At 34.9% G+C, this 15,250-nt stretch overlaps 1 protein-coding gene across 3 annotated transcripts in view; it reads right to left on the reverse strand.

Annotated features, from left to right (window-relative positions):
• USH2A (usherin) overlaps positions 1-15,250 on the reverse strand; it is a 777,259-nt gene that overhangs the window by 681,035 nt on the left and 80,974 nt on the right. For all 3 annotated transcript variants that reach the window (XM_037731607.1, XM_017509227.2, XM_037731606.1), the window contains exons 6-10: positions 7,311-7,374; positions 5,039-5,333; positions 3,935-4,119; positions 3,253-3,474; positions 1,764-1,857 (exon numbers count right to left, since the gene is read on the reverse strand). In XM_037731607.1, the coding sequence (XP_037587535.1) occupies positions 1,764-1,857; positions 3,253-3,474; positions 3,935-4,119; positions 5,039-5,333; positions 7,311-7,374 (860 nt within the window). The remainder of the gene's footprint in view (positions 1-1,763; positions 1,858-3,252; positions 3,475-3,934; positions 4,120-5,038; positions 5,334-7,310; positions 7,375-15,250) is intronic.

Below are 15,250 nucleotides of genomic sequence, written 5' to 3' on the forward strand. Positions count from 1 at the left end.
ATGATCCCCAGTGTTGGAAGTGGGCCTGGTGGGAGGTGTTTGGGTCACAGGGGTGGATTCTCCACGAAGTGCCCTCCCTTCAGTAGTGAGATCAGACTCTGTTAGTTCATGCAAGAACTGGCTGTTTAAAAAAGCCTGGCTTCTGGCTTTGCCTTCTGCCATGGTTGTAAGCTTTCTGAGGCCTCACCAGAAGCCAAGCAGATGCTGGCACCATGCTTGTACAGCCTGCAGTGCCATGAGCCAAATAAACCTCTTTTCATTATTATTTACCCAGTCTCAGGTCTTCCTGTAAAGCAATGCAAATAGACTAACCCAACATTCCATACACTTGTCATTAAAGAACTGCTTTTTAGAATGACAGCAATTATATAATGCAGTTCACTATATTTGAACATTTAATTTTAGTAGATGTGCTCAAATTGTCTTCCAAAACAATTGCATCAATTGGCAGTCCCATCAGCGATGTGTTAAAGGTTATATTCTCACAAGTACTAAACGACACCAATCTTTATATTTTCTGCTAATTTGAAATATTAAAAACAATTGCTGAATATGATTAAAACTGAGGTTGGGTAACATTTTATGTGTTAATTAAAATTATAATTTGTTCATTTGTAAATTGCTTGTTCATATATTTGCTTATTTTTATCAGACATTTTTCTTAATATTCTGTAAATGCTTCTTGTATATTAGGAATCTTAACTCTTCACCTGTTGATATAAATATTTTCTATCAATCCATCATTTATCACTGCATTACATTTATGTTAGCCCTTACACTGTTTATAATTTTAAATATTTATATAACATAATATGTCATTAATTTCCTTCATAACTCCAGATGTTTGTTTCTGTTTATATTTCATTTGTTTAGCTGATAAAAGCTCTCAACTTAAGATATGGAAGTATTCTTCTAATCTTTATTTTAATGTACTTATAGCTCTTTTCTACTTTAAAAGCTTAAGCCACATATATTTTTGTACATACCATCAGGTAGAGCTCTAATTTGATTTTCTTGCAAATTAGCAGTTAATCATCTCAAACATATTTACTAAAGAGTCTATCTTACCTGCTCTCATTATTGGTATGATTGTTACTGCTGCTGAACTGTCTTTCATATCAGCTACTTCTGATGTTGTTGCTCGATATTCCTACCAACAAACGTTTCTCGATTTTTTTTTTCCACAGAGATAAAGCTAAATTTCCACCTCAACTATGGAATTCCCCTAACCATCACAAACTAAAGTAACATAACTCATAAATCATTTTACTACAGAGTTTCAAGTTAATTACTTTAAATGCCTGATATTAGCAATAAATGAACCTTGATTCACATAAAAACAAATTGTTCTGCATCTACAGATCCTTTTCTTGTTTATATATACCTTTGTATAAATTCTCTTTAGTAGGAATCAAACCATTTTTTTGTTTAATTCCATGCTATCCAGACAAATTAAAAATGGTCTTATAAAAAATGATAATGTTGATGAAACAAAGAAAGAAAAACAAAAAAAGAAGAAAAACCTTAGGGTTTGGTTTCAGCTGTAATTTCTCTGGTTGAAATTATTTTTTAAAAATGCAATTTCAACATAATTGATGGCTGTTATTTTTTCTATTCAAAAACTCTGCAATAATTGACATTTTAAGCTCATATCAGTTTTTAAATTTATTTTCATTAGTTAGGTCAAAATTAATTTCATAGAATTTAGTCACCATCTCTACTATTTTATTTTTTTAGATTTCTGTGAATAAAATATAACTCACGTAGAGTCCTTCAGTGAAGCTGTCCTGGGAGCAGAGGCACCTATATGGCTGGCTTGTCGTGTCGCAGTTATTGGCATGACCATGGCACTGACATCTGCAAACATAAGCATCACACACTCCTAAGGAACAGCAAATCAACTGTGAATGTATTTAAGGCCCTAGGACTATATACATTGTGTAAATTCAACAAAGAAGATTTTTGTATATTTAATCGATACAAAATCAGTTTTTCCTTAATGGTGTGGATATTCATGTAAGTTTTAATTTATCTGGAAATATCAGAAGGACTGTCACCCATATCAAACCACTACATTATAAAGACAATTTTCAAGCCAACCTCAAAAGGGAAATGGAATTCTTTGTATCTATATCAGCTATGTACCAACGGAAGGCATTTATTAAACTATTTAAAATACAGTTAAGAATATAAAATTCAGGCTGGGCGTGGTGGCTCATGCCTATAATCCCAGCACTTTGGGAGACCAAGGCAGGTAGATGGCTTCAAGTCAGGAGTTCACCTGAGTAACATGGTAAAAACCCATCTCTGCAAAAAGTGAAAAAAATCAGCCGGGCATGGTGGCACATGCCTGTAAGTCCCAGTCACTTGGGAGGCTGAGATGAGAGGATCACATGAGGCCCAGAAGTCGAGGTTGCAGTGAGCCATGATTGTGCCACTGCATGCCAGCCTGGGTGACAGAGCAAAACCCTGTCAATAAAAAGAATATGAAGTTCAGAATAAACTGCAGAATGCAGTTAACACATTTCATTTTTTTTCTTTTTTTCCAAAGTTAGATGATGAATATTTAATAGTTTTACTTTGTTCATTATGCTATGACTTAGCAAACAAACAATGCTTATATACTGGCATTCTGTTCTGCTTTTAAAGACATATTTTATTCACAAGGCCTATCATTCCTCTAGAACAACTTATTTTAATATATTCTATATGTACATTTTTATGTTAGAGAGTAGACTTCTTAGGTTTGCAGCTATCATTTCTTTTTAAATATTGTGAGTCATGTTCTCAATTATGATCAGACATTTATAAACTACTTAGGGCACATCAGATCTTTCCACTAAAGAAATACAAGTATTCCCCACGTAACTGTGCATTATGAACTTAGGTAGACCAAGATCCGTACTTAAAAACTCTCTGGTACTATAGTTACAACACCAAATCCAGATGCTTCTTCATGCTTTCAAGAATATTTGAAAATTATATTATATAAAAAATAAAGTAACATATTAGGTAAATCATTTCTAAGTCAGATTCAGAGTGTCGTAACTTCTAAAAGCAACAGCTTTTGAAAATCAATTCCATGACAATGTTATATCCAGAAAAGACTCACATATAGATCTTCCCCTAAAATCATAGAGTACAAAATCGTTTCAAAATGTAAAGCTTGAAATCTGGCTTGCTCTGAAATCTTAATGTGCTGTTAAATAGGTATGACAAAAACCTTGTTGAAAACAAAATTCATAATAATACCTCCCACTAATGGTGATTTCATCCACTGCATAATATCTGTGTCTGAGGTTGACGGCAGTCTCAGTTGTGTAGTACTGTCCATGAAAATGAAACCTTATTTGCGTGGCTTTTACGAACTCTTGAAGAGATGGGGTATTATAGAAGTCATTGTATCCAGGACGATAATTTGGTCCAGGTGTCAGGATGCTAAAAGTGACATTGCCACGGGAATATGGAGTAAAACTGTTAATGAAAGAAATTTGACGTCATGAAAATCTATTTATATTTTCGGCAAAACAGAAATCAAGATGTTGAGAAATTGTTACACAGTGTCATAAAAGCTTAAATCATTCTAGAAAAAGCATATTCCACACATTTCAGATACAAACAATACAGGAGTTTAACACTAAAACAGTTCCTTGAAAACATAATGAAAATTCTATTAACATAGATAACTTGCTAAACAGTCTGAAAATCAGATTGCAAAACACCAGTGAGATTGAAATAAGAGTTACTCTAATGTCTTTTACGGTAACTTTAAACATAGTTTTAATCTCAATTTAGGGATAAGGCGTAGGAGAATCTGCCTCAAGGAAGCTGGTGGTGAAGGGAAGTCTCTACCAGCCTAGAGAGCTAGCTTACTTGTATGTTATTATTATTAACTCATCAGTCTATTAAATTAATTGTTTAAAAATGTTCATACTTGGAAAGCTGCAGACAGTTGACAGAATCAGGTTTTTCCAAATCTCCATTGTTTTTCATTCCAAAAGCACCACAATTTCTGGCAAAATATTGCCAGTCCTCCCAATCTAAACTGTTTTCCTTCTTCCTTTGAATCCTTATTTCCGTTGGTTGTAGACTAAAGAACTGAATGATAATATAAAACACCTGAAAATTGAAAGTTAATTATTGTAATTAAAATTTTAAGTTTGACCCATCAGCATGTCAAACCATAGAACTGTTAGAGTCAAATATATTGGCTCATTTTGTCATAATTATAATTACCAAATATATATTAGACATCCAGAAACTTCATAGCCCTGTGGTAAAAGCAGCACATTCTGTAATTGTATATCTCTTCCTTTGCTGAAGGATTTTATATATCAATATGCAAAGAAAGACAAAGAACATCACTTCCATGAAATAAATGTCATATACAGTCTTCTTAAGTAGTTATTTAAAAAAAGCATCTTAGTTTGCATTAATTTTTGCTACTTAATAAAGAGAATTAGTTTTGGCATTTCACAAATATCATTTTGATACAAATCTCTAAAACATAAGGCCCTGCATATTGTCTTTTAGATGTGTTTATTGCTTTATTGAGGCAATGTTCAAATGCCTACTTCAGTTTTCACCATGTAGTATGCTGAATTGTGTTCCCAAATAGATTATGTCTAAGTACTACTGTCCAAACCTGTAAATGTGACCTTATTTGTAAATAGGGTCTTTGTAATATAATTAAGGATGTCAATATGAGATCATCCTTGATTTAGTTGGGTGGGCCTTATAAGGGATAATTGATGCTCACAGAGAAACAAGGAAGGATGCCATGTGAAAACAGAGGCAGAGACCGAAGTTGTGGTGACACAAGCCAAGTTAACACCAAGAGTCCCCAGGAGCTGGAAATTGCAAGGAAGGATCCTCCTCTGGAACCTTTGGAGTGTAGCCCTGCCAACATGTTGTTTTCATATTTCTGGTGTCCAGAACTGTTACGGAATACACTTCTGTTGCTTTAAGACATGAAGTTTGTGGTCACTTGTTGCAACAACCACAGGAAATTAATGTACGCCTTACTGTTTCTAATTACCTGATATTGTCCATTTTCCAAATCAACTGAAATCGTCACTCCTTGATTAAGCTGTGTAATGTTTGTAAACACGTTTGAAACCCATGAAGTACCAACATCATTATCATTGACAAAAGAAAGAGGATGGGCTTCGGGATTCAACCGTGACACTCTATTATCAGCGGTGTCTCCGGCATCATTAGGAATGCAGTACCGCTGTGCCAAAGGGTAGACCCGTGGGTGACTGCCAGGGCAGCGGCAATGTGACTGGACATGCAATCTGAGAAGATCACCAGAAAAAACTTCCAGAATCTCTCTGTGGAAGTCAAGAGGGAGACTGTAAGGACAAAGAGCTTAACAGTAATAGAACTTCTAAGAGTTGTTACAAATGAATGTCACTCATTTAGTGCTTTAAAGAGCATCCATTTAGCTTTAATAATTTTATACATGGAACATAAAATTTACTTTTGACCAAATAAACAAATTCATTATCATAAAATATACATCAAAACCAGCACATTTTAACTCTTTGTTTATATCAAGAAGCATGCATAAGCCCTTGTCTGATTATTAAGATACTTATTTAAATACCACAATATTTTACTGTCTATTTGTGATAATATAGAAAGGTCACATTTACTTAGGTTGCTGAACTAACTACTGAGAGTGAACAATAATATATGAAAAATAATGAGAGCTATTGGTAATGTTTTCAGTTTATCCATGGGAAAGAAGAAAGGAAGTATCATTTTATCTGCTTCTGTTTTAAGTGAAGGACTGAGGCCAAGGCCATTTGTCAACAGTTTCCTGTGACTCATCAGTACAGATCCTGGCATCCTATTATGCTCCAATGGCTTCAGATCATATGGCGGCTGCCAACAGTCAAAGAAGAATGCCAATTCCAGGTAGATATATTTAATTTTTCCATTAAGGGCAATATACTTGTTCTAGACCAGAATTAGTCATTCTATTTATAGGCATTCTTCCACATAGCACCTTCCCAGACATTTCAGGTAGGCCAACACTGGTAACCAAGGTCTTACCAGAGAAACAAGGCTTTTTCTCTCAGACCCCAGTGGAGCAATGAAGGAGTTAGGCAGCTTTTCCATTCATTAAATCACATGAAATCATACCTTCTTTAAATGTCATCAGTACTTTTCAACTGATACCAGGTTTTGAATGGGACTGAAAGCCACCATTATAGAATCCAATATAAAATCTTTCATCCCCATGGAAAAACTTTATTCCCAAAGAATTACCACAACATTGTCCTTCAGCATTTTAGACAAAGGTGATCTAAAATTACAGTAAGGCTAGTGGCAATAAATGCACCTAACAATGTGTTCCAGTGCTACAGTATTCTTTATTGAGACATATCTTGATGATATAGACTGGTGAAAAAGAATTTTTACATTGTTAATGATCTGCCATGGACTAAGAACCACAGCAAAAACAATGCTTCTAAATTTACCAGGGCTAGTCTTGTCATTTGGAAACCCACCACACTAATTTACATCTGCCTTAAAGAAATATGAATGAGCATTCTTCTTTTTGGTCTTTAATAGAAGTAAATAAGATCAACTCATCCATACAACAATATACTATTATACCACAGGACCATAAGTTGAAGAAGAAAGTCAAAAGGCATCCTAAGCAGAATTTCACTTAAACTTTTTAAAATTCTGTGTGCTTTTAAGAAGCCCTAAGAAAGATTTCCCATCACTCTCAAGATAAGGAAATATGCCATTAAAGCTAGCCTGAGTCTATACAATTATTTGTTCACTGAAAATAGAAAAATATATCACAATACTCCAAAAGTTCATTCTTCTTGTCTCCAAGTCTAATAGACCAGTCTCTTAAGAATTTCCCATATATCAAAATAAGTAATCATGTTTATTGTTCCACATTCTCTAGTAGGTATAAATTCAACAAGGCAATTTAAAAAGTCAGATGTAAAAATTTCTCAAGTATTATTAATAGAAGGTACTTCATAAAGAAAATTTAAACAAATGTATCCCAAATTTTATAAAATGTTCCAACATCAAGTTTTCTTACAGAAAATCCTTAGGAAAAATGTGATTAATTTCATAGTACAAGGAGTTGCCCAATAGAGTAGCACTAGTGAATAACAACCATAGACTAAGCCAAAGCCAACACTGTAAACATTAATTAGGTGATGTTTGCCAAATGCTATAAAGATGAAAAATGCTATAATCTACATAGTATTCTTATTTAAGTGAATTCAGCATTTATCATTACAGTTATTGAGGTTTACAATGCAACATCTGCTTACCTGTTTGCAAGTGCCACTTGGTATAATCGAAAATCCTGCATTCTCCCAACAAACTGTTCTAAACCTGCAAATACATACATGTACACAATATAAGAAGTCTCAGTTTACCAAGCGACACCTGTCAAGTGTTTAAGTGATATTCTTAGGAAGATGTTAAGCTTAAAAACATATTTATGTCACTGCTCTTTGAAGTTTTGACAGATCAATCTCTATTTTGCTAATTCCACATAAATAATAACTATAGTTATCTCCATGGACAGGGTAGGGCTTAAATCATAGTGAATACTTTGGCCAGCTTATTTACTCATCTAACTCACGGCTTTCTCCCGAAGTCCCTTCCCAAATCAAATTTCTTTCTAGTTTATAAACCCAAAAATCTATTGTCTCGTCAGCCCTAAATTTGATTGTCATCTGCTTCCAATTGCAATTGCCAGAATATTTGCAATGTCAAAAGGAAGATTCCTCACTCTTACATCCACCTGTTCTCGCCCCAAGCTCCACGCTATCTGGGTCCTCTCTAAACTTAAATTAATGTGTGTTCTAGAAAATCTCCAAATGAGGACACATCAAATACTTTCTACTTGTAGGTTCTGTGTGTATTCTAGTTCACTCTCCCAATTTTATTGCCTCAGAAAATTTATTCTAAGAAAACCATGTTCAAAGACCAATCTATATTGAATTTGATGACCCTTCAAGGCAAATGTAGCCTTCAACCTTAATCCACATGGTATTTTATTTGTTTAGAAACTATTTTTTCAGAACTTACTCAGACAAACCCAAGAGAATGGGGACAGAATAAAGTAGGAAAACTACCACCTCTAAGTTTTTTGTTATATTTTTAATAAAATTTGTTTCAATAATTGTCTATTTCAATAGTTTTTAAAAATAAAATTGGAGCTGTTTTAATTCATCAAATTACCATTTTCCCAATGTGTTTTTTCTTTTAACTATTCAGTTTTCACTCTGTCTTGATAGAGATTTAAAGGATGTTTGATTTATGTTTTCTGCTGCTCCTTGGTGGTTGCTTGGAGGAAACTGGGACAGAGTGAGGATATGGCTGATGAATAAAAGATGAAGAGGAGAATTAGCACACAGAATAGTCTGAGGTAGTGATCTTAGAAGTAGGAAGAACTAACAGCAAAGTGTGAGACTTAGGAGCCTACAAAGAATATGTGTCTGTGTGTGAGTGTACGTATGCATATATTTGTGCATATTCATATATTTATCTGTTATATTTATATTAAATAATATATTTGAGAAAATAAGCCACATATTTTATTTATAAATATTTCTTCATTAGTGTATTTTCAATGGATATATTCTAAGAAAAATACACTTACAGGCTCTCCCTTTCTACCCAATATTTTCAGTCTTCCACACATTCCACAAGCTGAGGCTCACAGGAACATGTGCTCTAGGCAGCCGCCTGCTCTGACTTTCCCGTAAGAAGAGTTTCCTTACTTTATCTCTCCCAAAACAGGCAGCTGGCACAAGTGCAAAGAGTCATTCCTCCAAGTGTTGTTACAAAGACAAAACAAAATCTACTAAAACTTTACAGAAATCCTTAGAAGATTTCCAACACAAATTGTTCTAAAAAGCATAATTAGTTATAAGAAATAAAACATGATGAAATATTTGAGTTAACTGGCCATCCAGGCGACATGATTTATGATAAATTGACCTGGATCCAGGACCTAAAGTTAAAGTAGAGAATAGTAGAAAGATGGACATGTCATTCTTAGAAGAAAGATGAGAAGAATACACCCAAATACAGCAAAGCCATTGTGCCTATGTGCTTTTGTTTGGGGAGTAGGTAAGACGAATAGGAAACTCCCTCCTCATAGCATACATTTTCTTTGTGTGGTAAGAGATAATGTCGTCTGCCAAGAATGAAGGAAGCTAGGACTGTGTCCTGTTTGTTCTTCACCTTCACCTATCCCTAAACATGCTCAGTTCTTCCTTTCCTAATATCCTTTACACCTCATGCTGCTGATCTACAGTGTGAATTTTTAATGGCCCATAACCTTCAAGCTCTCTCAGCCCTAAGGTTCTAATTTTGCTTCTGCCTCCAATTTTTCTGCTCTATACAGCACTTAATGTCTCAGCTTTGAAATACTCCTTGTGGGGAACTTTCTGTGTCCCATAATAGTCCTAGGCATTCTCTTTCTGGGAGAAGCCACCCAGTTAGTGGTACTTTTGCATGGCAGCCCTGGGAAACTGACACAGTCTTCCCTTCCTATTTTTATCAACATAATGAGCTATCAATAGAAAAAAATTTTACATGTATTTCAAGTTACCCAATTTGCTTTCTCAGGATAAAAAATTGTCTAAAATGTTTTATATATAACCTGTAGGGAAATGTTTTATCTCAAAGAACCCAGATCATAACAAATAGGGGATAGTCATTCATAATTTGGAAAGACTTACCCTAACTGAAAGAGAGCAAAATTGATTAACACTATGATGCTGTGACGTTGCTAAAGCCTGAACCATGGCTTTAAATGTCAGGGTGGCTTCATTCTTATATGTATTGATTCATTCACAAATATTTATTGGAAGCCTATTGTGTGCCAGGCACTTTCACGAGTGCCAAAGGTACAATCAGTTAACAACAACAACAACAACAAAATACCCTTGCTTTTATGAAGCTTGCATTCAGGTAGATAAACATAATGAATGAGTAATTTATAGAATATATTAGCATGTAATACATTTTATGAAAAACAGAAGAATTAGAGCAGGCTGGACAGCATGGCTGGATTTTAGTCGGCATGTTATGTTCAAGAGAGGCCTCACTGAGAATGTGGCATGGACAGGGAAATGAGAATGAGTCATACATATATCTAGGGGCAAAATGTTCCAGGCAGGCATTAATAAGCATATAGACCTCTAAATCAGTATGCTTGGCATGTTAGAGGAGGTGCAAGGAGCTAGCATCTTAGAGCAGAATAAAATAGGGGAGGTTATTAGAAGATTAGGTCAGAGAAGTAGCTGGCTGGGGGAGAGGGGAGAATGGAGGTGCAAATTGTTTTATATGCAAAGTCTTATAGCCTATTCTAAGAAATTTGGTTTCTAGTCTAAATAAAATGGGAAGCCATTGGAGGGTTTTGAGAAGAGGAGTGATGTGATCTCAGAATTATTCAAAAATTCTGAGACTAGAATATAGGAAGACAAGAGCAGAAGCCAAGAGGCCAGTTAGGAGGATATTATAGTCATATGGGTGAAAAATGATGGCAGTCAGACCAGGGTGTTAGAAGTGGAGGTGTACCTTTCAATGCTGATAAATTAGAATTCACTCCCTATATTTTAATAATAGCTAAAGGGAAGCTCTGCTGCAGAGGGATAATGAAATCTATTTTATTATCTATAAAATAAAGGGGCTGGGTTTTATAACCTTTAAAAACCATTTTAGTTTTAAATTTTGGAGTTTGCAATCATATCCACCGCTAAAGGATTCATGTTTGAAGGAATTCTTAAAAAAGTGTTAGAGAAAGTTTTCTAAAGACCTAGAGTTAATGTGAATCATCCATCCCAAACAAGAGAGTTATAATTTGAAGTAAGAACGCTATTAAATATTTCAAGGACAGCCATAGAAATGTTATTTATTCCTTTGCTAGTTGCCAATTTTTAACAACAGATATTCATTGGAATAAACATTCCATAAAAAATTCTTTGAAAAATATTCATACGGCAAAGATATGTCTAAATTATATAAATTGATAAGGAAATAGACATGACTCATACAGGAAAGACCTCATAACTGTTTAGTCAGAAAATAGACAGTTGATGAAAGAAGTCGTTCTGCATTACAACTGGGTGGCACAACAAAATTAGTTAAATGGGAAAACTGTGACTAAGTAATCTAACATATAAATCAGGGTAAAAATAGGCAATAAGACTAAATAAACAAATGTCACTACAACAGAAGGAAATAAATTTTCTATTTGCAGATAGCATAATTGTCTACTCAGAAAATTTCCATGAATGTACATAAAAGCTATTAAAAATAACAGGTGAATTGGTTAATTTTGTTTGATAGACGTTAAATGTGTAATAATTCAATTTCTGCATACTCGTGATTAACCAATGGAAATCAAAACTTTTAAATACTATCTTTATTAGCACTGAAAATGTGAAATATTAGTTATAAATCTAACTAATCTAATCTAAAGTGTGGCAATGTATATAGTTAAAAACCACAAGACACTGGTGAAACAAATAAAAGGACATCAGCAATGGCAGAGTTAAAACAATGGAAGATTCTGCCTGCCATAAAAGCAATGGGAGCACTGGCAAAGAGTATGAAATCAACTCATTGAGAACTCTGGAAATAAACCAAAGACACGGAACAATGTGGAGAGTGTTTGTTTTTGTTAGACTTTAAGTTCTAGGATACATGTGCAAAACATGCAGGTTTGTTACATAAGTATACACGTGCCATGGTGGTTTGCTGCACCCATCAACCCCTCATCTACTTTAGCTGTTTTTCCTAATGTTATCCCTCTCCTAACCCCCACCCTGAAACAGACCCTTGTGTATGAGGTTCCCTTCCCGGTGCCAATGTGTTCTCATTGTTCAACTTCCACTTATGAGTGAGAACATGTAGTATTTGGTTTTCTGTTCTTGTGTGTTAGTTTGCTGAGAATGATGGTTTCCAATTTCATCCATGTTCCTTCAAAGGACATGAACTCATCCTTTTTTATGGCTGAATATTCCATGGTATATATGTGCCGTATTATCTTTATCCATTCTATTATCAATGGGCATTTAGGATGGTTGCAAGTCTTTACTATCATAAACAGTGCTGCAATAAACATATGTGTGCATGTATCTTTATAGATTGATTTATAATTCTTTGGGTATATACCCAGAAATGGGATTGCTGGGTCATATGGTATTTTTGGTTCTAGATCCTTGGGAATCTCCACACTGACTTTCACAATGGTTGAACTAATTTACACTCCCACCAACAGTGTAAAAGCATTCCTATTTCTCCACATCCTCTTCAGCATCTGGGGTTTCCTGACTTTTCAATGATTATAATTCTGACATGAGATACTATCTCATTGTGGTTTTGATTTGCATTTTTGTAATGACCAGGGATGATAAGCATTTTTTCCATATGTTTGCTGGCCACATAAATATATGCTTTTGAGAAGTGTGTGTTAATATCCTTCACCCACTTTTTAATGGGGTTTAGTTTTTTCTTGTAAATTTGTTGAAGTACTTTGTAGATTCTGGATATTAGCCCTTTGTCAGATAGATAGATTGCTAAAATTTTCTCCCATTCTGTAGGTTGCCTGTTCACTCTGATGATAGTTTGTTTAGTTGTGCAGAAAAGCTCTTTAATTAGATCCCATTTGTCAAATTTGGTTTTTGTTTCCAGTGCTTTCAATGTTTTAGTCATGAGGTCTTTGACCATGCCTAAGTCCGGAATAGTATTGCCTAGGTTTTCCTCTAGGGTTTTTATAGTTTTAGGTCTTATGTTTAAGTCTTTAATCCATCTTGAGTTAATTTTTGTAGAAGGTGGAAGGAAGGGGTCCAGTTTCAGTTTTCTGCATATGGCTAGCCAGTTTTCCCAGTACCATTTATTAAATAGGAAATCCTTTCCCCATTGCTTTTGTCAGGTTTGTCAAAGATCAGATGGTTATAGATGTATGGCATTATTTCTGAGGCCTCTGTTCTGTTCCATTGGTCTGTATCTCTGTTTTGGTACCAGTTCCATGCTGCTTTAGTTACTGTGGCCTTGTAGTATAGTTTAACAGGTAGTGTGATACCTCCAGCTACATTCTTTTGCTTGGGATTGCCTTGGCTTGGCTACATGGGCTTTTTTTTGGTTCTATATGAAATGTAAAGTAGATTTTTTTTCTAATTTTGTAAAGAAAGTCAATGGTAGCTTGATGGGTATAGCATTGAATCTATAAATTACTTTGGTCAGTGTTGCCATTTTCATGATATTGATTCTTCCTATCCATAAGCATGCAATGTTTTCCATTTGTTTGTATCCTCTCTTATTTCCTTGAGCAGTGGTTTGTAGTTCTCCTTGAAGATGTCCTTCACATCCCTTGTAAGTTGTATTCCTAGGTACTTTGTTCCCTTTGTAGCAATTGTGAATGTGAGTTCACTCATGATTTGGCTCTCTGTTTGTCTATTATTGGTGTATATGAATGCTTATGATTTTTGCATATTGATTTTGTATCCTAAGACTTTGATGAATTTGCTTATCAGCATAATGAGATTTTGGGCTTAGATGATGGGGTTTTCTAAAAATACAATCATGTCATCTGCAAACAGACAATTTGACTCACTTTTTACCTATTTCAATATGCTTTATTTCCTTCTTTTGCCTGATTGTCCTGGCCAGAACTTCCAATACTATGTTGAACAGGAGTGGTAGAAGGGCAGCCTTGTCTTGTGCTGGTTTTCAAAGGGAATGCTTTTAGCTTTTGCCCATTCAGTATGATATTGGCTGTGGGTTTGACACAAATAGCTCTTATTATTTTGAGGTACATTTCATCAATACCTAGTTTATTGAGAGTTTTTAACAAGAAGGAATGTTGAATTTTGTCAAAGGCCTTTTCTGCATCTATTGAGATAATCATGTGATTTTTGTTATTGGTTTTGTTTATATGATGGATTTATTGTTTAAATGGCTGAATATTGGTAAGGACAACATATTCTATGACATCTTAGCTTTCCTATTTCCATCCTCCTTTCTGCCACTCACTGGGAGCTTTGAAAAGGAGCAGTTTGCAATCAGCATGAAAACCAGCAGCCTAGTAGCCACTAAAAGGATCAGAATGGGAATGGAGCTCTTTCAATGCTCTGTCCTCAGATGACTGTTATTATTTGATCTGCCTGAAAGTATCATGGAAAGCCCCAATAGTAAGACTTGAATTGACTTAGAGTTCATCCATGGAAACAGCATTTACTCTGCTTGTTTAAAACAACTATTTGTTTAAAAAAAAAAATTTAGTGGCAAATGCTTAACACTGCTGTTGGCCCAGGCAGCAACAATAGTTGGAAGAATCAACAAACAAACCAAAACACTTAAAAGGAGAAGATGGGGAACACTATGTCCATAGAGGCTTTGCTAATCTTTAAAACACGCCTGATAATCTACAAGATTATGAACATGCAGAGGGCTAAGTAAAATGGTCAGGAATATGTGCATGCTAAAAAGAAAGACGTGAGAAATACCTAAGTTCTTACCTCTGCTTGACCTTGAAGCTCTGCGTAAGCCATAAGCACGAAGTAGTAACTAAAGCGGAGTGCTAAACTGCCTCAGTGTTGATGGCATTCTGCAACATGTGTACAGGTCACTTACCAGAGACTGGAAAATGTATTGGTTCTAGGCATTTAAGAAATTCTCTGTTAAATTACTGGCTGAGTACTAAGCTAAGCCAACAATGACTTCATTTACCACATATGAAAAAGAAACAAACTTCACAGGGTTCATTCAGGACAGCCGCCAAACAAGCAAACAGTAGCAACAGTGACAAGTAGCAGCAATGAAACAATTTCAGAAAGGGAAAGAATCTGATTTCCAGATTTGCAACATTATGTATTTAAAATGTCTTGTTTTTAACAAAGAATATGACATATGCAAGAAACTTCTACAAACAAACAACATACAGGGGAGAAAAAATGGGCAAGAGAAATGGGTCACATACATTAAACTTACTATACAAAGACTTTCAATCAACTATTTTAAATCTGTTCAAAGAACTAAAAGAAAAAACGTGTCTAAAGAACTAAAGGAAAGTATGACAATGATGCCCCAGTAAACAGAAAATATGAGAAAAAAATAGAAAATTTTTAGCCAGGCATCGTCCTCATGCCTGTAAACCTAGCACTTTGGCAGGCTGAGGTGAGATCACTTGAGCACAGCAGTTTGAGATCAGCTCAAGAAACAGTGAGACCTCATTTCCTACAAAAAA

Source organism: Cebus imitator, unplaced genomic scaffold (genome assembly GCF_001604975.1).
Source record: "Cebus imitator isolate Cc_AM_T3 unplaced genomic scaffold, Cebus_imitator-1.0 Scaffold411, whole genome shotgun sequence".
Taxonomy (NCBI): Eukaryota; Metazoa; Chordata; class Mammalia; order Primates; family Cebidae; genus Cebus; species Cebus imitator.